We start from the raw sequence: 24,729 nt of genomic DNA, 5'->3' as shown, positions 1-24,729 counted from the left end.
AACTGCTTTAGTAATCAAATATGCTTCTCCCATCTCTATCTTTTATATATGCCGACAATAATATCCTTTTTTTTTATTTATATATTTGTCACCAATACCAACAAAAAACACAATTCAATATTAATTTTGACCATAGTCACATCGCAGGTAACGTAATTGATAACAAGCACGATAATAATCGAATCATAAAAGAATAATAAAATAGAATTCTGTAATCAGGTGCTCCATATGCTGTATGTAATTTGACAATATAACTAGCATTGTAATATTGTGTGATCAGAGAACTTAACGAAAAGAACTCGGTTGACAATGCTTGCTAATATGATCTTAAGTATTCATGATTTGACATAACACTCCAGCTTGTTTGAATGTTGGAATGTAGGTATCCATGCCCTGGTATACATTTCCTGTATCTTTCATTACCCAAATGTACACATTTTTATATTGCTCACCACTGTTGGGTTTACTTGGATGCCATTTAATGAACGATAAGGGATTTCCAGAAAGTGTCACAAGTTGCTGAAATAAATAAGATAGGAGTTAAACATATGTATCAAGGGGGAGATGATAAGGTTGCTTAATAACCATATGGGGGACCACAACCTCTCGTCTGGTTAGTAGTCCCGTGTCGGGTATGGGGTTAGTTGTTTTGTGATGAATGAACTTGATGGTGAAAGAAGCCGAAATTGACCAGCATTTATGTGAACCACCCTAGGAAGCGAGGAGTCCAGCAATGATCTCGTGCATTGTTATCCCCAAAGGGATAGGGCCTGCGAACCCACGCAGTGTAATCAGAGGTGCTGTGGCAAGCATATTCCTAATGCTTAGCACTATGCTCTACACCGCCGAGCCTATGCTGAGATAAATCAATGATAATTTAATTAGATATATATGATAAAGAATTGGTAGTTCACCATATTCATTATAAATCAAATTTAAAATACTAGTACTCACTGACTTTATGTACAATAGTCCTGTCCAGTATCCTGTTCTAGATAATGTTGATTTTGATCTGACTAACTCTGCTATTTTTTGGTAATGTGTTTCATCTTCAATGTATCCAATATTCATACCAATATCTCTACATGTTTGCGTTGCTTGGTCAAAATTCATTTTGGTTTCGCGAAGTTCCATCCGATAACAAGTATTCTTGTAAAAGACTTCGCAGTTGACTATTTATTTAGAAAAAGAAAATTATATTTAGTTCTGTTTATTGGGAATTCTAGATTCTAAATCATGTTTGCCAAACAACTTTTATATTTCTAGTTGGCTTTTAATTTTATATTTCAAAACTCTTCGTCAAAAAATTCATCATGTAATGTTAACAAAACAGTTTTACATAATTGATAGTTTAGTAACTATTAGCTACCTATCCTCTGCTGAAGATCATTCATGGTTTTATTCATCTTTTCTTCCGTTTCTGTCCGCAGATCATTTATCGCTGAAATAAGTTATATATAAATGGGTCGCTGAACTAATAGTACAAATCAAACAAACTAAATTTTTTAAAAACATTGAAATTAGTGATACACTATTTTTTTGAATTTTTCAATCAATGAGTGAATAAAGTTTGCAACACAACATACTTGGATGTTCTGCCAAAACCACATTATTAAGTTTGTATATACCAAGTCCATTCATACGGAAAGTCTTCATATCATCAAATGAAAAGATGTAGAGCATATATATATATTTACAATAAAAAGTAAACTTCAATATATTCTTATAAAGGGAAATCTGTAATTTTTGCATGATCTTCCACTCGAAACAAGGCTTTGTACAAGCCCCACTGATGCTTACGGGCAATAGCAAATAAATAATAATTTAAATTACCTGATTCTATTGCTGCATTCATTCTTTCATAATCAACAATTCTCTTTGGGCCTCTTGGCCCCTGTGGCCCTTTCGGGCCAATTTCACCAGGTGGTCCATGTTTGCCTGGAACACCCTGTGAGCTTCGTTGTGGTGGAATTGGGTACGTTTCTTCTGCATTGACATTTTCAATTTGCATGCAAATTCTTTGATTGCAATATACTTGATTGACGAGCAATTGAATGCTCAAAAACATACAATATAGTATACCCTTACTCATATTTAATGCCTGTTTGAAGCTAACATTAGCATTATAACTCAAATGCAGTCAATACAGCTAGTTTATAGTGAATTGAATGCATACGTATATGGCTTTGATTAATCCACTTGCAATTCCACTTACATCTTACAATCTGTAATTTATAAATAGAGGCAAATACATCTATGCTTCATAACCTACTACATTAAGCAACGTACTGTAGCAAGTATTTATATTGGGATGATGCATTCTTTTTTAGATTCTGTTTTGTTTTCAACCACTAAATTCAAACGACTAAAAATGCTATTTTTGTTGAGTGTTTTGAATTATCTTGGGAAAGTGTATGAAAATTGTTGTGGAATGTTTTGGGTTGTCATGGGAAATTACAAAAAACTTGTTTCCCATGCTATTTTGCTATGAAAATTTCTGCACTTTTGGTATTGTTGTGACTTGTGAATAGAAGTTTTGACCTTTTCGTGCGAGGAAATAATGAAGGATCAAAAACAATCGTCGGTGTGTTTGAATAATATTTTTCGACTTGAAAGTAGTTATTTATCATGTTTTTTTGTAACTACAACTGAACCATCAAAACAAGGCACCGACTGAATTATCAAAATTTTTTTTTTTTTCGAAAAGTAAAAGAAAAGAAAAATTTTTCTAGTGGTAGTTTTCAAATCAGGAAATTTAATATATTAGATATGTAATAGTAATGTAATATGATTTTGACTAGGCTACATGAAAGTTTTCAAGTTGAATATTCTAATCTTGACAAAATAATCCTTAAGGTTTGCATTGTAATATTATTTATTTGTGAATACATATTTATTGATGAATGTTTTTAATGGGATATTATAACAGTCATGGATAAACAAACAGGCAAAAAGAATTGTAATCTATTTAATATTACTTTTTCAAAGGTGTTTGAAGAAGCTGTGACTGAAAATCCATCTGATGCAAAGCTATGTTATGAAGCAGCTTTGTTTCAATTAAATCAAGAATCATCGGACATTGATGCTGCACTTCTGTATTTTGAAACTTGTGCTTCAGCTTATTTGAAAATAGGTAAAAGTTTTGTAGTTTGTATCAAATTAAGATGTACCGTTTGCAATATAATTGTTATATTAATTAATTACGGTAATAAACATAATGTTAAATGATATTGATTAAACTAAAAGTAAAAGCAGTTTGAAGCTATATTATACGTTGTGCATTCTCACTCACTTGGAAGCGAAGCAGACTGATTCATGAATAAAATTTTGGGCAAAATATGAAAGGAAATGGTTATCATCAACTAGATCCTAAGCATAATATTTCTTTAAAGAATTAGACTGCAATTACAGATGTGAGGATTACACTCAACTACTCACCCTATTAGTTATACTCTTACATACTAGTTACGAGGAAAAGTTGTGTGCTCGAGCGGGGAAGTGCCAATTTTGAAATGTGTGGCACGTGGAACGAGTGTTCAATTTAGTTTAATATGATATGTGCTTGTAATTCCAATTGCTTTGCATTGCAACTTATCATCTATTCCTATAGATTATGGTGCTACAAGCCCAAGCTTGTGTGAAGCGAACAACACATGTCATGGGCTTGCTAACCTAAACTTCTATGGTAAATGAAGGTGCGTCTCGCGGTTGTTTGGATCTGACCCCTTCTGTATTAAAGGTTGCGTAACCCTGATTCGAATCATAAAATTAGTTCTTCAATTGTTGTTTCATTTTAGTTTCTTTTTCAGATATAGATGTGATTAATTTATCAGAATTGAAGAAATTATTTCACTATTTATTGAGATTATCGGATTCATTGACTGACAAACATCTTTCTCTTTTACCGGAAATTAGTTGGAAAATTGTTGGGAAGAACAAAGCATATTTATGGATGATTTACATGTAAGTGAAATAGATCAAGGCTGTTGAAATTATGAGTGTTAAGATATATATGGTGTCTTAATTTTTTTAATATTGCAAATGGTATTTATCGATGTCATAAATTGTTTCGGCCCTTACAGATGTATTAAACTAGCTAGCGATCGGAGACCATCGACTTATCGATCTGCGGTTTTGGAGTATTTGGAGTAGATTCTACCTTGCTTTCGTGAGATATTGCATAACATACGAAAGTGTCTGACAGACAAACAATCTAACAAATAATTTAGAACTGACTTTGTAACAAAATTGAAATCATAAAGGGACTTTATGGACACCCTGTAGATCCAGAAATATCCTGATGTGCCACTCAATCAATGTTTGTGATTACGGAAATCGTAATAGAATTCTTATTTGGATTCTATTCATTTTTGAACAATGCTTTATGGTGTATCATGTTCTTTTCAGTGTAATTCTCGATTTATCCAGCGAATCTGTCAACGTTATACTGGATTATTATGAAAAGGCAATTGTGGATGTGGGTGATGAAAATGATAGAAGACAAATATGGCTAAGGTGGAACTTTATAATCAGATTCGCAAATTTTTTTAATAATAAAAAAAAAAGTATATTCAAATAATTCATTTTCCTCGAAATAATTATTTGGATACTTCTTGATACCATCATTGTAAAATGCAAAAGTATTAATAGCTAATTTTAGTTTCTCTTCTCAGGACTCATTTTTGATCTTTGTAACTGATTAAAACTTTTAGGAAGGCAAAATAATCATTCAGTTGTTTAATTTGTACCCAAGTTTCGGAAACACAACAAAAAAACTAATCAATTGCTAGATAATGTTTCCAACCATGCCTGAGAATCTAAATTAAAAATGGTCTAAGTGACATGTTGATGATATCCAGTGGCGCGTTGTGCTAAGCGTCCCATTCCTATTCTTTTCTCTCCTCCAGGATAAATATGTAAGTACTACTACTACATAAATCGTCTCCCATTTGGAAAAAAAAATATCCCGAGTCCGTTTTTATTATATCAAATTTTCTTTACAGATATCTTCTATATCGTCAGGATCTTGCTTCAAAACTAGTCGAATCAACAACAATAACTGTGAAAATGCGTCAAATATGGCTAAAGAATTTTACTGCAGTTATTCGTCGATGCATAACAACTTGTTCTCCAGATTTAGCCATTGATGAATTGCTCAGCTCTGATGCCAGATTTTCTGACTACACATTTCATAATCAGGTAGAAATATAATGTGAACTTATTGGCGATGATGTACTCTAGGTTACCAGATTCTAACATGATACATAATAATAGTAAGTGTACAGTTGCCTATTAAAATTGATATCTTTTTATTTTTCATAGATGTTTATGTCTAATTCTCGGAATAATAAAGATTTTTGTGATTTTGCTTTTTTGCTTAATGATAATAAACTCATTTAGGATACTAAATATTTTGAATATAAAATATAATAATGCGTAGACCGAACGATTTTTGATAACGACAGTATTTACATGATGATATTGATTTTACTATTTTATAAACTTCAGGTTGCGTCTATCTACTTATCATGCTTTCATACAAGGCAACACATATCAACTGCTTATAATTTTCTTACTCATCTGATGCCGTATAATGTTCCACTGTTATTGAGGTAAGTGGATAAATGGTGATTTGTTGGAAGGTAAACTAGTAGGTACTCCTGTAGTATGTGAACCAAAATGGCAAACACTTGAGCGTAGTATGTGTACCAGGTTAGGGCTAAGCCATAATTTTAGGTACATAGTATAGGAGTCACTTGCCTAGTCCCTGAACTCGTAGTAGAACTAAGATAAGAAAAATTGGCATAAAAATATGGCCTAACCCTAACCTAGTAGCCTACACGTACTACGTTCCGGTGTCTGCCAATTTGGTTCACATACTTCAGGAGCGCCAACTAGTGTGCAACGACTATTTAAATAAGTTTATAAATATCTGTATATGATTTGGTGAATTTTTGAATTTATATTCTAAGTAAATGGGTTTCTTTAACAACAATCTTTCAATGAAACAAGGGACCATTAGGGTATACCAAATTTGGAAATGTTATTGTAGAAATATTTTAGCTTTAGCGTTCTTCATAGGCATTTAGAATTAGTATTTGATATACACAGTCTTTGTGAATTATCTTGTAATGGAAAAATAATATTTGTTTGGTTTTTAATGTTGACTGTACTTTCATCAGCATTTTAGATCAAGGTTTCGGGAACATTAACTCAGATATTCCAAATTTTATGGAATTTTTTTTTAATATTCCAGGGCTTGCCGACATTTTCTCAGTTTTGGAGATGACTCAACAATCGTTTCCATATTATGGAGGATAACTTCAACTACATTGTGTCAAAACATGATGATATGGAAAATGTAGTAAATCTTGAATAATCTTTTGATTAATATTTGATTTATTTTCTATTCAAGTTTTATGTTAATCAACATCTTTTCTTACGAGTTGTATGTAAAGCTAAGTAAATAGATGTTAAATGTTTAAATCCCTTCTTTAATTGATTTATAAAAGTTTCACGAGGGAACTTAATAATTTCTATATTTTTTTTTTCACAAAATTCACTAGATCGGTCTCGTCACTTTTCTCTCGTGGAAGAATATCAAAGGTACGGGTATCAAGTTTTGATTTTGTGAAATTGACAAAGTGACAATTATGTTTATTGAAAATAATCCCTATTTTAGGCAATACATCTGTCCCGGCGGTCTGTGGATGTAGTACCGTATTCTCGTGAGCTGTGGACTGATGTAAATATAAATTTTTCTTATCTGGTAAAATGTTTTAAACTTTGTTTCCTGGGCAACAGGTGAGTGCAATTAGAAAGTTGTTATATTTGTAAAGTGATAATTTCATACAAAAATTGGGACCATGTGGCCTTGCAAATGTACGTAAAATCGATTTATTTTGATTGCATTCATTTTAAAGTTTTTTGTGGGTCATATTTTCATACTTTCAGATTAACTAGCCATTATGGGAGTTTTAATTTCAGATGTCCTTAAGATGCAGGTAGAAAATTTCCAGCTTTAATAGAATGAGATTTTTGAATGTGTCTTGTATTTGCCACAGTTAAATGTTTATTCTCTTAAACTAGTACTGAAATCAGATGCAATTTTTTATTTCAATGAATCAAGAGTCAGGATGTTGGATTGTAAAACTGCTTTGTTTTGATAGCGATAAACCACAAGTTTTAATAATCTTGCTGGTTGAAAGACTAGCATTTCAGTTTGATTTGAAAGCCTGTCATCATTGTTTCAAGTTCAATGTCAGACGAAACGTTATAGAAATATATTTGTGTTAGTGTGTATCAAGACTTTTGAATCACTAGGATAGTTATCTCCACTCTTCTACAGCATTCTTGCATTAAGTGAATATGGATTCACCGACACAAAAGCATAAAAGTTAAGTAGTTCGTCTGCAGAAACCAAATCATTTAAACTGTTAATTTATTCCTTTGCTTGAATTTCGTCATTCTTTTATTTTTGACTTTGAAGTCTGGAATCTTCAAGTTTTTGAATTTGTACAATTTGTTCACAATATTTTAATGAAGTAAATTGCGTTTTCTGAATGTTATAGCCCTGAAACCCGGGCTTCGTCGTGTCTGAATTCAATGGACATTCCTATTATTTTGCATTCTGAAGAAAAATAAAGAAATTTTCTTTCAAAATTCTTTCTCACACTATTTTAGGAATGTCCTATTATAAAGTAATAAGAAACTCATATTCATTTGTTTTCAGTATAGTTTCAGCAGACTTAGGGCTCCTGGATTTTTTTCTTCCTATTATCGAATATTAACATGCATATTTAGGAAACATCCAATCTAAAACTTCAGGTTAAATATTCATATCGACTTGTATTTAGTCTCTTCATCAGAACAGTTTAGTAACAACAGGATAGAGTATTGTGTTAAGAGAGGCAGATAAAGATTATAGTAACTTCAGATATTTGAAATCACTCTTTGCATTGCCTGTTGGAGGTGTTTTGATTGCTTCGGAAATTACTCAACATGTCTTGTATTGAAACCGCAAGAAGAACTGACATTGTGGATTGTTTGATTCGTTAATCTTCTTTCTATTTTCCTTTCCATTTTACACAATGTTGTTACGATTTATTTGTTTTAATATACGTTTTCTCTGTTACTGCAGTATCTCACCACTCTGAAAACATATGCGAAACCTGAAGATTTTATTCCGGAAAAGATTCGATGTTCATCATGGTTACAGATGGATGCAGGATGTCTTCTGCCCAAAACTCCTTAAGTTAATTTCTTGCAATAAAAAGGTGAGAGTGGTTGGTTATCTTTGTTACTATATTAAGCATCTCAATATTTTACATTTTTGTATATTCAGTATATTTTGCATCAGAATAGAATAGAAATGTAGGGTATTCGGAAGTGAGCGCCCTTAGAATACAGCAGGGTGGTTGCCTGTATTTGTCCTAATCAAACTTTTCTTTCATTTCGATAGAGTAGAATATAAAAAAAACTTTCATAACATAACATTAATCTTTTCTACACATCTTTGCCACTTATTTTTTTTCAGCTATATCTTCGATTCATATATTCTGCAGTACTCGGCCTCCTCAACTTGCAGTAAGTACTGTTTAATACTGCAGTAGGTTCCATTCTACAACAAACATGAACTGTTATTTTCGCATCTCGGCTCCCTCATGGGCTTCGCAGATGCCAATTAATATTGTTTTGTTTTATGCAGTACTTGGTGTATTGTAGGACTACTTGCTTAGTTTAAGTGTAACCTTAACGAATTGGTGGAAAGTGTTTGTGAAGATCAATTCTGCACCAGAATATTGTCAAGAAACTGGATGATTCCTTCCGACCTGAACCAAAGTTTTGTGCATACGATTTGTTCCTGTGAATGATGCTCAAACTTGCTTAGTTTAAGTGTAACCTTAACGAATTGGTGGAAAGTGTTTGTGAAGATCAATTCTGCACCAGAATATTGTCAAGAAACTGGATGATTCCTTCCGACCTGAACCAAAGTTTTGTGCATACGATTTGTTCCTGTGAATGATGCTCAATTATTGTCGAGTTCGTGAGAAGATCCTTGTCTAGAATATTCCATTTTCTGCAAATTTGGAAGTTTAGAAGATCCAAGATTTTTTTATCTTCGGCAGTTTTATTTTTTCAGTCTTTGTATTTATGTTTCCTTCACTGCTTTTCCCCGTTTCTGTATTCCATTTTTCACTTGGACACTCACTGCAAGCAAAAATGCTTTTGATGGCATATTATTACTTTTTTTAATAAATACATTTGAGTAACCTTGTCTGCATTTTGTTATCAAACTTGGATCTCCTTACATTTTGTCCAGATTTAGAAATGCAAGGCCGTCAAAGAATAGTTTTTATGTCGATATAAGGTTTTGATATTTATCCATATCCCTTTTTTTTTTCTCCCTGTCAATGTCTAGAAAGGGGCTTTTCAAACTGGGGCTCCACTTTAGTTAGGGAATAGGACTGCACGACACAATCGACGACAGTTTCACCAGTTCACAAAATGTAGCGTCCCCGTTCTACGCGTATAAACTAAGTATCTATCACATTCTCATAAATTTTAGTGGTGTTGGGTATCGATACAAGAATCTCTAGTGGTAGATAATACAATATTAACTGAAACAAAATAATGAACGCGGAACCGGCTGATTTCTTTTATTCAACTGATTTTTAAAAGTAAATGCAACTCATTGAAAATGGTAATATGACATGAAACCGGTATCCGCACAGGAGATACGTGATTTTATGTCAAATTGGAATATATAAAGTTGTCACACACTTAGAACCTATAGAGCTACTCTAACTTAGAAATTGGGATCTTTCCCTGTTTGAAGATGCCCCTATTTATCAAAATTACCTATGCCGATAAAGTGTTAAATATTGCAATTCCCAAAGATTAATAGCATGGCCGCCGCGCAAGAGGCACGCGGTTATATTATTATATATCAAAGTAGAATAAATAAAGTTTGTCACACACCTTGAACCTAAAATTACTAACTTAGAAATTGCGCCTTTCCCTGTCGAGGATGCCCCTATTTATCAAAATTACGTATACCGATAAAGTGTTGAATTTTCAAAGATTAATAGCATGTCCTTTCCGCACAAGAGGCACGCGATATTATTATTTTTTTATCAAAGTGGAATACATAAAGTTTGTCATTCTTCACGTTTGTTACTCTTCATAACGGATGAAGTGACATAATGAGAAAATGCCGTTTTAGATTTTTACCGACACAATTTGAAGACATATTAAGCAAACATTGTGGTATTTTCCTTCCTATATTAGGTCAAATATCTCTTTAAATTGGTCAGCTTTCTTTTCAAACTCATATTTACAAAATAACCTACAAATAACTGCAAATTGACTGATTACCGAATTTTACCTAATTTGAGATACAGAAGGGTAATTACTAAATTTTCTGATATATAGGCAGCATTTTTGTATCACTGTTAAGACTGGTTGCAAAAAAAACACCCGCAGAAATTATATTGTTAGGCCATTACAATAAAATTTAGTTATCATGTATAACCAACTCATTTGATTTTTAGTTTTCTATGAAGCCTATTTTGTTAGCAGATATTCCCGACCAAAAAAAAAATAGAAAGCCAGTTGACAATTATTATTCAACTTCACTAGCCATAACACTAGTCAATTCAGTTAAATTAGTGATGTAACAATATGTCAAAAGATTTTTTCGGTTATTTTTATGACGAAACAACACCAAATACGATTTTCTGCCTACGTTGGCGCAAATGCGACGCGGGCCACAGACAGTGACCCCCCCCCCCCTTATAGGGGGTGAACACCCCCCCCCCTAAAATTTCGAACACCCCCCTTAATTTTGAGGTGCGATTCCACACTGTTATTCCCAGGTGCGATTCCACACTGTAATTCCTAACTCAATTATAATTGTATTCAAATATAACGACTATGGCATATTTATCAGTGTAGATGAGGGGTTCCAAACCGCAGTCTGCGGGCCAATTGCGGTCTATCCTTACATCATTATCACAGTTTAAGCACGTTTATTTCGTAACAATTGAATTATACCGGTATCTTATGTATACGTATGGGTATTAGGATTACACACCGCAGTATTTTAGATATCAGCCGTATATTAAGAACGCTTGAAGATGTCACAAAACGAAACCTAGGCACTGAAAACAGACGTTTTTTATTTCTTTATTGGAAAGAATCAAACTTCAGCGAAACAACATTATGAGCCATGGACCTTTCCTCGAGCATCGACTTCCTTGTTTACTTCGTAACATTGGCCAATCAGCAAGATGCAGAAAGTGACGTAACAATGCCCCCTTTCGCATCCGCTCAGACACTTTTCTCACTCAGACAGATTTTCAAGCGTGGTTGTAAACATTACCTCGTTTTCGCGTTTTTAAACTCTATTCGTTAGTTTTCAGTTGTGTTTCGGAAACTTAAATAAAAATCAGATAATTCAATGATCACTCTGTCTTCCTAGGAGTTTTAATTTAATTGCAGTAATAAAAAATTAGCGTAGAAATAGCTGTGATAGACTAGCCTGAAATTCTTTACCGGTACTTTTAAAAAACAGATTGTTGTGTGCGATGAATCATAAAGATGGTTTGAAACACATACCCCATTTTACAGGCGCCAACTCGCAAAAGCACTTCTAAAATAGCACTGAAAATTTTGCAATGGTAAAGTATAGGAAGAATTTTCCGGGGGTGAAAGGTGAGGTAAAGGTCCATTATGATCAGTTGACGCGCCTATTTCAAAATTTAATTCCTTGCTTAATTCATACAAAAGTCAAACAAACATGTTCAAAAAATGTGAAATGTGTAACAAAACAAGCCATAAGTAGCCATTCATACGATGCTATATGCTAGATGAGCAAGTAACTTCATTAGTCACTATCAGTTGAAAATTAATTGCTGAAAGCCGTGCTTGTTATTTATTTCTCGGGAATTCTATCATCTAAATATTATAATTATTAATTTCATTACATAACAAACTGCAATGCTAGGTGTATCTAAAATCAAGCTTTGAGCCTATTTTGGAGCTTATTTCTCAAAATTTTCTCAGGACGCTCAATGACATTAAACAACATGATGCGCAACTCCGGCATTTTTGTCCGAAGATCGTATTCGATAGCACGCTCCAATGCACATACTTGACGAGACGAAAACGAGCGGATGTGTGCTGCTTTCAAGGCATAGAACGAATGGTGTTCGTGCCTGCTTTGACAGTTGTTGTCGATTTTAATGATATTTTGGAAAGTTAAGGTAAAAAGAAATCGGAAAAAGGTAAGGTAAATACTATTGTTGTATATCACACCCGGGCATCGCACTGTTAAGTACATGTGGGAATGTCAGCCTTTGTCAAATACTACGAAGTTATTAATTCAGTACGGTGCGTGGTTGCCCATTTGCCGAAATTACATATTTATGTGGTTTATGTACCAAATTCAGTAAAATATTTTTTACATGAAACATGAGATATTGGATTTATTAGCTTTTCCATTCTAAATCATATAGACTGCTTTATTTATTCTTAACGAAAATTAATAAATTTCCTCTCTTTCTTCAGATGTGAAAGTTGTGGACAAACCATTGTGAGACTCCTTCAGCACAAGAGGCAATAGCAGAAATAGTAAGTATATCAATCAAGAAATTAAGCCGACATAAAGCAAAACTTTCAACTATTCGTCTAATCTCAATTTCCTATTATTTATTCACAGGACAACTATAGCAGAAGGGGAGATATCAGAAGTCTGGCGACATATCAGTGACATGCTAAGACATTTGAACCTCCGGTAGAGTTGTGTATGGCCCCTACATCCTGCAGGGCTTGAGGAAAATAACTAAAAATTCCAAAGCGTAAAATTACATACTCGGTCTTATTTGTAAAAAGGCACAAAACACGCCAGACATACTTAAAAGAGCTTTGGAAAAATAGGATTACGGGTAACTCACTGCACCTGTGTTATATTTGGTTCATCAACTTTTGGTAGTACTATAGAAGAAATTCCGGAAGGGGTATAATCATCATTCATGATAAAATACTATAATATATTTTTTGGACAACTTCAATCTAGACCAGGGATCTCAAACTCGCGGCCCCAGAGAACTTCCAGTGCGGCCCTCGAACGTTTAACAATAATTGTAAAAGTATTTTGGAAGTTTTTTTTTATCTAAATGTAATAGATTTTTCGAAGACCAACTTCGAACAGAAAATTTCCATGTGTTTGTATATTAATATAATTATGCAACGACTTAGTTACTAAAAATCAATAATAATTCAAGCAATCCTATGCCACGCAATGTGGTGCGAAATGGCTTGTCGAAAAAATCTGTCATTTGTTTTTTTACTGATCTATACATGAAATGATAAAAGTAACTTTTGTGCATTACTGGAATTAATTAAACATTCGCAAAGATCCAGATTAACCCATGATGATGTGGCCTCGTTAGTTAGAGTTGGTACTATAAAATCATTTCAGCCTGGCCTTAGTATGCTGGTGACACAAAAAAGATGCCAAACGTAAGGACAAATGTAATTATTAAAACATTGAGTTTATACTGTAGTATTTTTGTTAATTTTAGGTTCATTTATTTAGATTAAGTTATTTTTAGTGTATGTATTATTCTTTCCTTATTCAAAGCTTGTTCAAAAATGATTTTGATGGTTGTACATAGAATTTTATGATTTTTTATAATAAATACAGTAACTTGCAAATGTTGCAATAATAGTGGAATGCAAATATTAATATGTAATTGCATTTGAAATTGAAGAAAATAATAAAACTTAATCCAACTGTTTAGTTGCATCACAATATATGTCACAAACTAAAACTATCTTAAAAATATCTTTTAAGTATACATTATCAAAAACTGTTTGCGGCTCTTTTTACAATTTCCAAAATGCAATGCGGCTCTCGAAAACCCATAAGTTTGACACCACTGATCTATTCTAGACGATTCAAGCATTGCTTTGGGAAATAATATCACTTCAATTAAATTGAAATAATCTCGCTATATTAAATACAAAATCGTTGCTATCATAAAGGTAAACCAATTCATCCACTCGAAATATATTGGCCTTCACAAAGCAATGGAGGCAAAATTGAGAGTTCATGAACTATGAACATTTGTTCTTTTCTTTGTCTTGAACTTTTCATACTCCACAGCCCCTATTAATTTTTTTTAATTTTAATTACCATGTGATGGTCATACATATCTTTAACTTGTATTTTCTGTCATGATGTATTATCTCAATGTGCCAAACTATCAATTAGTGTGCATATTTTGCTTCCAGATGACATAAATGTATTGTCTTGTTTAAAACCTCAGCTTGGAGTATTGACAAGAAAAAGGTGCCAGTAAATTAGATAAAAAGAATTTTAACTCTTTGTTGTAATCAGAATTCACAATCAATAGGAATTATAAACAGCCAACAATCAATGAGAATTATATGCGAAATCCCTCACAATAAATTTGTCTAAAATCGGAGGAAGGCAAAACATATAGGTAGTTTCCATTCACACAAGCATTTCAAGAAGACTTGCTCGAGCCAAACTAAATGAGCATCGTCAGGTGGTCGGTAAGGCTGCAAGTTGAATTCAGCCATGCAACCTACCGCATAGAAGATAATATTAATTAGTGGGCCATGAGCTAAATTCCTAAATTTAAACAATCCTATCTACGATGCATTATGTACCAGCAATGTTACCTACGATCAATTGAATATGTAATATGTCTAATAAATTCACCTACAAAAGCAAGTTCGATAGGTGCAAACTTTGTGTTATGGAATTGTATCACAGCACAGTTTTGTATGACACCCTCTTTAAATAAAATTTCAATGATTAAGCGCAAACATTAAAATTACTAACTTTGAACTTTGTCATTATCTGCAAAATGTTCCACACAAATCTTTCCGCTATCGCGTTTGTAATCTTCTCTGATAAAAAAAAACGTCTATGATGTCCAGAATTGCTCTTTACAGCTTGCCTGCCATTCCAGCTTTCCAAGTGAGCAAAACTTCTCAGATATAGAGATTATTTTGTTTCGTTACAGGCGCAAAAAGACAGGTACTACACGTAAAAAAGACGCCGAGTAGCAAAAGCGAGCGGAAAACGGACGCGAAAGGCGACGAGAAATATGTGCATTGGAGCGTATCATGAAATACAATCTTTCGCCTGTAGTCTTATGGAGTGACGTCAGAGTTGCCTATCATGTTGTTTAATGTCATTGGGACGCTTAAGCGCGCCCTGAACCCCACCCGTGTCGTCGCGCACTTTTTCGCGCTCTTCTTTTCTGGCCCTACAATTTTCTTCCGTGCCCACTACGAACTACATGGGGATTCCCCGCAACAACAGTGGAACTGGAAATACATAATTTGGATTTTATGCAGAAAAATATACGTATATGGAATATAATAATACAATGATGATTAGCCTGTTATGGAACATTGACTATTACAGTATTAAAGGTAACAGAATATTAAATGAAGTTTGCCTTTATTCAGTTATTGGAAAAGTTCGTAAGCTATAAAGTTATTTTGTGCTTTGACTCTTGCAAGGTGCACATACTATTTGGGTAAAAATACAACATTTATGCAAATTTATATAATGATGATGAATGGTCTATTAAGGAATCTTGAGGATATTAAGGTAAAATACTTGTGGGAAAAAGTCATACTGGAGTTATTTTTCTCTGTCAGGTGGGAGCAAATAATACTGGAAACAAAGTAAACCACAGTGTTGATGAAAATTATTATGGTGATGGTGATAGCATATTATAAAAAACATGGACAAATAAAGATAACACTCATTCCAGGTATTATATCTAGAACAATTGGCTGATTGGTGGAATAGCGAGGCACATAGTATGGGCTATTGCAGTATTGGCAGCGGACCGAGTTGCACAAGAGTGTACACTGGCAACTGGTTTGTTTGACAAAATGCAGTAGGCAGTTTTATGGTGCTGGTGCATGAGTTTTAATACCTCGCTTTTAAAAATATCTGCCATTTTGATTAGTTGCATCTTATGGTAGTGGGGGTTTAATTTTGACATTGGCTCAGCAAAGAGTACAGCACGCATAGCGCTGTTTTGAATTATTTCGATGCGACGTGGAATGGTTTTCTTAGCTGATCCCCTAGCTACAATTCCATATTGCAAATGAGACTGAAACAAGGTGAAGTAAACCATGAACAAAGTTGAAATTGAAGTGAAACACCTGAGCCGATGCAGCATCTACCGCAATGGCATAGTTTTTGATTTATCAACCTTCAATGCTAGTTTGCTAAGTTTCATCTAATTTGATACTTTTTGTATTCTAGTGTCCACTCTGGACACATCCGGAGACTTGTCGCTATCAAGGTTTGTGTCATCGGCGAACAATTTTGAAAATAGTGTGAAGCTGTGGGGAAGATTATTGAGAAAAAATTAAGAATAATGTTGAGACACAAGCAAGATCCCTGGAGGACACAGGCAAGGTAGGGGAACAGTATGAACCAATTTGAACAAATTGCATTCTATTGGTCAAGTAGTTGCTAGGAGTTGGTTTGCTACCCCTCTAATTCCATAATGCCACAAGATTGTTTGACTTGTTTTACAGCTTCCGACGTAGGATTTAAATGTTGTAAGAAGGGAATTTCTTTATGATCAACTCATTTCAAACTTGCTGAATAATGTTGAAGGTGATTTTTACGTTTTATTGTTGTTTGTTATCAATATTCTTTCTCTTTATAAGGTGGAATTATTGTTTTTTTTTCACAATGCACTATTTAGTGAAACATCCTATTCTTTTGCTGTCAAAACAGCACTGCTTTTTATGTGTCATTGTTTTCTCATTTACTCCTTTGAAAATTGCAATAGTCAAATTTACAGACTGTAAAAACTAAAAACTGACTGAATTTTTCATGCACAGTGAAAATAAATACCTGATAAAATAAAACCCTGTCCGTTATTCTCATAATTACTTTGAATTTGTGAGTGAGTCAAATTTCTATATTGGGCCATTCCAAGCAAAAGTTGAATTCCATCAATTTTTTAAAAAGTGTAGGGAGAGTAATTTTTTTTTATTTTTGATATCAAAAGACATTTTGATATCAAATTTATTGGACTGCATTCATTTCATCGAACAATTTAAAATGGTTTATAAAAAATGGCCTGAAATGTAGAAATTTTGGTATAATTGACATATTTTGTGATGATTCCTGACACAAAGTGTTCGATTGTGTGGTACAGTTATTTTATATGGAAGTGACGCACTGGATTTAAGTTAAGTTAATGTTTGCAGTGCTGTAGGACATTTCTTCACCCATTTAATGATTTATTACGAGATTTGAAAGGGATGATAGAGGCCGCTGTTTCGAAATGGAAAAATGTTCTGTGGTGTCACGTCCTGTAGTGTCACATACAATATGCACATTATTGGCATGGATTTACAGTGTTACATTAAGTAACTTGAGCAACACATAGAGGGGTAGTTCAGCTACTGCACCAGAAAATATTATGGGCTCCCACTGTACCATCGCACAAATTTACAGCATAACACAACGTACTGTTAGTGCATGGTGGATTTGTCGTCCTGTAGTGTCACGCTATATTTTTTTTTTATCTATTACCGATAAGTAAGTCTTGGGTGTAACTTTTGTGCAATTTTTTACATATTCAATAAAGCAACTGATTGGACGATGAAACAAAACATGTAGCTGAAAATGTGAAAATATATTGCATCCAACAATATGCAAAATTTCTGTTATTGTCCTGTAGTGTCACTTGGAATAGCCCTATCAAGCAGAAATACATATCATTTGTTTGTCACTTTTTAGCTCTGCATACAATGCTCGAAATTATCTCAGTATCAAAGTTTATCCAGCATTGGAAGTTCAGCTGGACTTTAATTCAAGGAATAAACGTAACGAAAGTTTCTATTCTAACCTGCATGCTGACCTTGACGATGAGTAGCCTAATAGACTATCGAATATGCCCATTAGGCGTGATTCTCAACGCTTAATGACCTGTTTACTCAGATAACGGTAAGAGTCAGGGATGGCCAAATTAAATAATTTATCATTCCAAATACATTATGAAACTATTTTTGAGTTTTTTTGTTTGATAAGATGGAAAAATTTACACAGATAAAATTTGAAAATATTAGGAATAGCATAAACATTGTGTTTACTATTTTTTTTTTAATATTTGTGACATCATCATGAGTTGAATAGGCCATATATCTTCTGTTCTGTCTGTAGGGTATGAATCGATATAATTACAATTACGACCTAAATTAGGCATCATCTCATTGCTGTAATGAAATATTGTGAATAATCGTTCACAACTAATTTTCTAATGAATTTAAAATATATGATTATTTTAATGGCTTCGCTCATTTGGGCAGTTCTGTCGTTTGTATTTTCTTATTTTTCAAAGTTATTGTTAATTTTACTATATGTTTGATTTAGTTGCTATCAAGGAATCTTCTTCAACTGCAGATCCATTATCAGCTCGACAGTTACTTCGGGAAAGATTGCGATTGGAAATATCTCAGCAAAAATGGGACAAGGCTGCTAATAGTTGCAAGTAAGAATTGGGAATTTTCTTTTTTTTACTTTTATTGATTGTCATCCTAACCAGTACTTTACAACCCGTTCATTTCTATCATTGAATTCTATGTTGCATTTTCCCCATGATGTGATCTTCGTTGTATTTGGTTTCTTCACAATGGCCAATCAGCCCAATATCGACGAATAAAACAAGTGATTAACTGAATGATTTTATTTACATAGTATATATACATTGAAAAGTAAAACATATCATTCTGATTTATGTCTTTCTATTCCAAAGATTATCGCAAATTCAAAACTAAATGTAAATTCTTATTCCATATTCATCAAAATGTAATGTCAGAAATTTTGTAACTTTAGGAATTTGTTCCTGATAAACATAAGATTCTAGAATAAGAGGAAAAATTTGAATGTGTTTTCCATTTCTTCCTGTCTATCTCATTTCCATTTTTGTTGGAAAAAATAGAAAAATACAAATGAGGTTATACAAACATCTTGTCAATGGTAAAGTCATATTTTCATCATTATTTTCATTGGAGAAAAAAATTTTCTCTTGCTTTTACAGGTTTTTGTGTAAAACTATGACTTTTATTTCGACCATACTTTTTTAATTTTGTATTATTTATATATTTGTTGCCAGTACCAAAAAAAACACAATATTAATTTTGACCATATTCACTTGATATGTGATTGATATCAAGCAAGATTATAATCAAATCGTGAAATAAAAAAAATGGAATTCTGTAATCAGGGGAACAACTGATTCATGTAATTTGAATATTGACAATATAACTAGCATTGTAGTATTGTGTGATTGGAGAAATTAACAAATAAGAAATCTGTAGACAATGCTTGTTAATATGATCTTAAGTATTCATGATTTGACATAACACTCCAGGTAGTGTGACTGTTGGAATGTTGTTAACCATGCCCTGGTATACACTTCCTGTATCTTTCTTGACATAAATGAACACATTTTTGTTTTGCTCACCACTATTGGGTGTAGTTGGATACCATTTTGTGAACGGTGATGGATTTCCAGAAAGTGTCACAAGTTGCTGAAATAGATAGGATAGGAGTTACATATGTATCAAGGGTGAGGCGATAAGGCGACTTAATAATGATATGGGGAACCGCAGCCTCTTGTACGGGTACCAGTCATGTTGGGTATGGGGTTAGTTGGCCAGTTTTCTGATGCATGAACTTGACAGTGAAGGAAGCTGTAACTGACCAGCAGTTATGTGAACTACCCTATGTAAGCGAGGAATCCAGCAATCATCTTGTACATAGTTATCCCACACAGGATCGGACCATCCAACCCACACAGGGTAATCTGAGGTGTTGTGGCAAGCGTATTCCTAATGCTTGGCACTATGCTCTGAGCCTAATCCGAGATAAGTCAATGATAATTAGATGTGATAGAAATGATAAAAAATTGGTGGTTCACCATATTCGTTATGAATCATATTTGAATACTCACTGAGTTTATGTACAATAGTCCTGTCCAGTATTCTGTAAGAGATGATGTTGATTTTGATCTGACTAACTCTGCTATTTTTTGATAATGCGTTCCATCTTGAATGTATCCAGTATTCATCCCAATATCTCTACATGCTCGTGTTGCTTGGTCAAAATTCATTTTGATTTTGCGAAGTTCCATCCGATAACAATTATTCTTGTAAAAGACTTCGCAGTTGACTATTATATTTAGAAAATGAAAAATTTAGTTATCTCGGTTTGAAAATAATTTATATTCATGTTGGAAATTCTCGATTCTGAATCATCACAGTTGACTATTTTATTAAGAAAATGAAAATTACATTTTGTTCTGTTTGTTGGGAATTCTAGATTCAAATCTTATTCGTGTTTCCAGTTTGCATTTCATTTTATGTTTGAGAACTCTTTGACAAAAAATTCATCATGTAATGTTAACAAAACAGTTTTACATAATTGATAGTTTTTTTAACTATTAGCTACCCATCCTCTGCTGAAGATCATTTAGGGTTTTAAAGTTTTTCACACACCTTGAACCTAAAACTACTCGAACTATGAAATTGTGGTACTCCCATGTTGGAGATACCCCTATTTATCAGAAGAACGTACATTACATCACAAAATTACATCGATGGCTGCACACGAAAGTCAAATTTCTACCAGCTGTAGCTTCACAGCGGTGACAAGGCTTATCGATATAACCACATAGGGGATTCTCCGCAACAATAGTGGAAACTAGAAATACATAAACTGGATTTTAGGTGAAAAATGTCAGTTTTAAGTTTGATTGCGATGCCACACATGATATTGGAAAATATTAAACAACGTATATGGAATATAATGATACAATGATGATTAGCCTGTTATGGAACATTGACTATTACAGTATTAAAGGTAACAGAATATTAAATGAAGTTTGCCTTTATCCAAGTATTGGAAAAGTTCATAAGCTATAAAGTTATTTTGTGCTATGACTCTTGCAAGGTGCACATACTATTTGGGTAAAAATACAACATTTATGCGAATTTATATAATGATGATGAATAGCCAATTAAGGAATCTTGAGGATATTGAGGTAAAATACTTGTGGGAAAAAGTCATACTGGAGTTATTTTGCTCTGTCAGGGGGGAGCAAATAATACTGGAAACAAAGTAAACCACAGTGTTGATGAAAGTACGGTAATTATGGTGATGGTGATGGTGATAGCATATTATAAAAAACATGGACAAATAAAGATAACACTCATTCCATATAAATCTAGAACAATTGGCTGATTGGTGGAATAGCGAGGCGAGGCACATAGTATGGGCTATTGGCAGCGGACCGAGTTGCACAAGAGTGTACACTGGCAACTGATTTGTTTGACAAAATACAGTAGGCAGTTTTATGGTGCTGGTGCATGAGTTTTAATACCTCGCTTTTATAAATATCTGCCATTTTGATTAATTGCATCTTAGTGGGGGTTTAATTTTGACATTGGTCCAGCAAAGAGTACAGCACGCATAGCGCTGTTTTGAATTATTTTGATGCGACGTAGAAAAGTTTTCTTAGATGATCCCCAAGCTACAAATCCATATTGCAAATGAGACTGAAACAAGGTGAAGTAAACCATGAACAAAGTTGAAATTGAAGAGAAAAACCTGAGCCGATACAGCATCTACCGCAATAGCATAGTTTTTGATTTTTCAACATTCAATGTTAGTTTAAGTTTCATCAATTCGCTACTTTTTTGTATTTTAGTGTTCACTCTTGACTCAAGCACATCCGGAGACTTGTCGCTATCATGAAGATTGGGGTCATCAGCGAAAAATTTTGAAAATAGTGTGAAGCTGTGGGGAAGATCATTGATAAAAATGAAGAATAATGTTGAGACACAAGCAAGATCCCTGGAGGACACAGGCAAGGTAGGGGAACAGTATGAACCAATTTGAACAAATTGCATTCTATTGGTCAAGTAGTTGCCAGGAGTTGGTTTGCTACCCCTCTAATTCCATAATGCCACAAGATTGTTTGACTTGTTTTACAGCTTCCGACGTAGGATTTAAATGTTGTAAAAAGGGAATTTCTTTACGATCAACTCATTTCAAACTTGCTGAATAATGTTGAAGGTGATTTTTACGTTATTCTTTTACTTTGTTTTTGACTTTGGGACCTTTTCGTAAATTTGATTGTTGTTTGTTATCAATATTCTTTCTCTTTATAAGGTGGAATCCCTGTAAATGGTTTATCACCAGATGTTACTATAAGATGGCTTTTGCAAACAGTGTTGCAACGAACTCAACTTCAATTATTATAATCGCCAAATTTTTAAAGGTTTTACCATTGTTGTAGTAAGAATTATTTTTTTGATCAAACTAATCATTTTCAAGTATATTTCTTATCATTCGAATTTCGTAATAAATAGTTACATTGTCTCAATAAGTTAAGTTCATTTGACTAACGATGTTTATTAATGCTCCAATGTTGAAGGTATATATTAACAATAACTGTTGAACCAATCAGGCCAGATAACCATTTCTATATGACCCTTTGTGCATCAAAGGTTACGGTATCGGTACCAGGATTTTAAGACCTCAGAGCACCAATTATGAAAAAAAAGACCAGTGTGATGAAATAAAAAAGTGTCCTTTTTAATTAAAGCCATAAAATTTTTCGTAAATATAATGGTCTCATAGAAGAATTTTGGAAGTAAAATAAAAGCAATAGCAATTTTGCAATTTTTTCTATCTAAGTACTAAAAATGAGAAATCAAGCAGTACTGGCTGCAGAAAAGGTAATTTTTTCCAAATAACGTCAACAAGAATAACAACAATCAGAAATAGTATAGCGATCCATATGTATAATTTGTGACCGAGAGCAAAATATTTCAAAAGAAAATTTTTTTTTTTTTTAATTTTCAAATTTTCTGCATAATATCAGACAAGATTTTACTCGATAACTTGGAATGTTAATCTAGATCTGTCATCGTCATCGTGAATGAAACCTAGTGAAAGTGCTTTTTGCCCAGAGGGAAACTCTCTGTGGTCCCCTAGTGGAGCGAAAGGTTCATTTTGAATAACCCTTATCTAGACTGATCTTAATTTACAACTTTTGTCCCTCTAACATTCGAAAACATTTCTACAGCTAACAGTAAAAGAATTCTCTCAACAATGTCAGAAGTTTCCCACCTTTTCTACATCTTATTTGAATAGATGTTTGACGTCGACTGATCTTAGTCATCTTTGGTTGACATATTTAAACGTCGTGCATTTCAATAATCTCCCACGATGCTTTTTTCCAAATATAAAGTAATGTTACAAAAAGTGAAAAGAAGGGTTTTCTGGTTTGGTACTTTAATAATATTATTCATCTTGGGGTAATATCCCATAAGTCCCACCTCACTCAAGGTATTATAAAAATGTGTAGGCCTAACTGGGAAGATCCGTGGCCGTTCGAATAGCAGTAGCTTCATACATTTTGATTGGGTTTGAGTGAGTTCTCAGTTGCTACCTGTACAGGGTGTTGTAGGCAGCGGAAGGTGCAAGTGAGCGTCTAAAAACAATACCAAGTTTTATCCATATCCATCTATCTCAAATGATCAATTGGTTACCTTTTCCTTATACACAAGGTAGACTAGCAATCGAATAATAGGATATGGTATGGTGTGCAATATGGTTATTGGTTGAGCTGTTTTATTGTTTTTTTTTTCACAATGCACTATTTAGTGAAACATCCTATTCTTTTGCTGTCAAAACAGCACTGCTTTTTATGTGTCATTGTTTTCTCATTTACTCTTTTGAAAATTGCAATAGTCAAATTTACAGACTATAAAAACTAAAAACTGACTTAATTTTTCATGCACAGTGAAAATAAATACCTGAATCCGTTATTCCCATAATTACTTTGTATTTGTGAGCAAGTCAAATTTCTGTATTGAGCAGAAATACATATCATTTTTTTTGTCACTTTTCAGCTCTGCATACAATGCTCGAAATTATCTCGAGATCAAAGTTTATCCAGGATTAGAAGTTCAGCTTGACTCTAATTCAAGGAATAAACTTGATGAAAATTTCTATTCTAACCTGCATGCTGACCTTGACAGTGAGTAGCCTAATAGACTATCGAATATGCCCATTGGGGGTGATTCTCAACGCTTTATTATGACCTGTTTACTCGGATAACGGCGATGGTCCGGGATGGCCAAACTAAATAATTTACCATTCCAAATACATATAAAAATATATTTTCTTTCGTTAAGACTGAAAAATTCGCATAGATAAAATTTGAAAATATAAGAATAAGAGTGTGTCTGTAGGGTATGAATTTTGATATAATGGCAATTAGGACTATATCATAAGTATTATCATAGGAGATGATTCACATATTTATTCTGCAGAGGGGAATGCCATTAAGACTGCTTTATCACATGGTGAACTACAGCTTCTTGTCCAGTTCCCGGTCCATGTTGGGTATGGGATGAGTTTGCAGTCACGTGAACCACCCAGCGAGTAATCGTGCAATTTTCTCGCACATAATTATCTCTCACAGGATTCAAACCTGCGAACTTACACATGTAATCAGAGTGGTGAAAATCATGTTCCTAACCCTTAGCAGTCAGATATTTGATCCATTCAATTTCTGATTTTTCAAAGTTACACCGAATTTTACTATAATTATGATTGATTCAGTTGCTATCAAG

At 33.5% G+C, this 24,729-nt stretch overlaps 2 protein-coding genes across 3 annotated transcripts; one reads left to right on the top strand and one right to left on the bottom strand.

The window, feature by feature from the left end:
* Positions 1–58: 58 nt before the first annotated feature.
* On the bottom strand, positions 59–2,257 carry LOC144424526 (uncharacterized). 2 transcript variants are annotated; one of them, XM_078113907.1, is made up of 4 exons: positions 1,834–2,257; positions 1,370–1,441; positions 955–1,172; positions 59–519 (listed from the first exon to the last, which is right to left on the bottom strand). In XM_078113907.1, the coding sequence occupies exons 1-4, from the start codon at positions 2,090–2,092 to the stop codon at positions 328–330; spliced, it is 741 nt and encodes a 246-aa protein (XP_077970033.1). In that variant the 5' UTR covers positions 2,093–2,257; the 3' UTR covers positions 59–327. The 2 variants fall into 2 exon arrangements, with proteins under 2 accessions (XP_077970033.1, XP_077970034.1); XM_078113908.1 differs by having other exon boundaries at positions 382–519; positions 959–1,172.
* Positions 2,258–2,658: 401 nt separating this feature from the next.
* Positions 2,659–24,134, top strand: LOC144424519 (zinc finger C3H1 domain-containing protein-like). Its single transcript, XM_078113898.1, has 10 exons — positions 2,659–3,133; positions 3,810–3,963; positions 4,408–4,515; positions 5,004–5,199; positions 5,509–5,612; positions 17,822–18,028; positions 18,455–18,572; positions 21,792–21,955; positions 22,078–22,159; positions 24,004–24,134. Exons 1-6 carry the CDS (start codon positions 2,932–2,934, stop codon positions 17,955–17,957), a joined length of 900 nt encoding a protein of 299 aa, XP_077970024.1. The 5' UTR covers positions 2,659–2,931; the 3' UTR covers positions 17,958–18,028; positions 18,455–18,572; positions 21,792–21,955; positions 22,078–22,159; positions 24,004–24,134.
* Positions 24,135–24,729: the final 595 nt, after the last annotated feature.

The sequence above is a fragment of the Styela clava genome, chromosome 6, assembly GCF_964204865.1.
Source record: "Styela clava chromosome 6, kaStyClav1.hap1.2, whole genome shotgun sequence".
NCBI classification, from domain to species: Eukaryota; Metazoa; Chordata; class Ascidiacea; order Stolidobranchia; family Styelidae; genus Styela; species Styela clava.
This window is presented reverse-complemented; position numbering and strand designations above follow the sequence as displayed.

What these genes read in the sequence shown, in the direction of transcription:
- LOC144424526 (XM_078113907.1), bottom strand. Translation starts at nt 2,092, where the DNA reads ATGAGTAAGGGTATACTATATTGTATGTTTTTGAGCATTCAATTGCTC. An exon ending in GAATGCAGCAATAGAATCAG is followed by an intron (nt 1,442 to 1,833) that starts GTAATTTAAATT and finishes AACTTATTTCAG; the next exon opens with CGATAAATGATCTGCGGACA. An exon ending in TGATCTTCAGCAGAGGATAG is followed by an intron (nt 1,173 to 1,369) that starts GTAGCTAATAGT and finishes CTAAATAAATAG; the next exon opens with TCAACTGCGAAGTCTTTTAC.
- LOC144424519 (XM_078113898.1), top strand. Translation starts at nt 2,932, where the DNA reads ATGGATAAACAAACAGGCAAAAAGAATTGTAATCTATTTAATATTACT. An exon ending in ACTACACATTTCATAATCAG is followed by an intron (nt 5,200 to 5,508) that starts GTAGAAATATAA and finishes TATAAACTTCAG; the next exon opens with GTTGCGTCTATCTACTTATC. An exon ending in AATGTTCCACTGTTATTGAG is followed by an intron (nt 5,613 to 17,821) that starts GTAAGTGGATAA and finishes GTCACTTTTTAG; the next exon opens with CTCTGCATACAATGCTCGAA.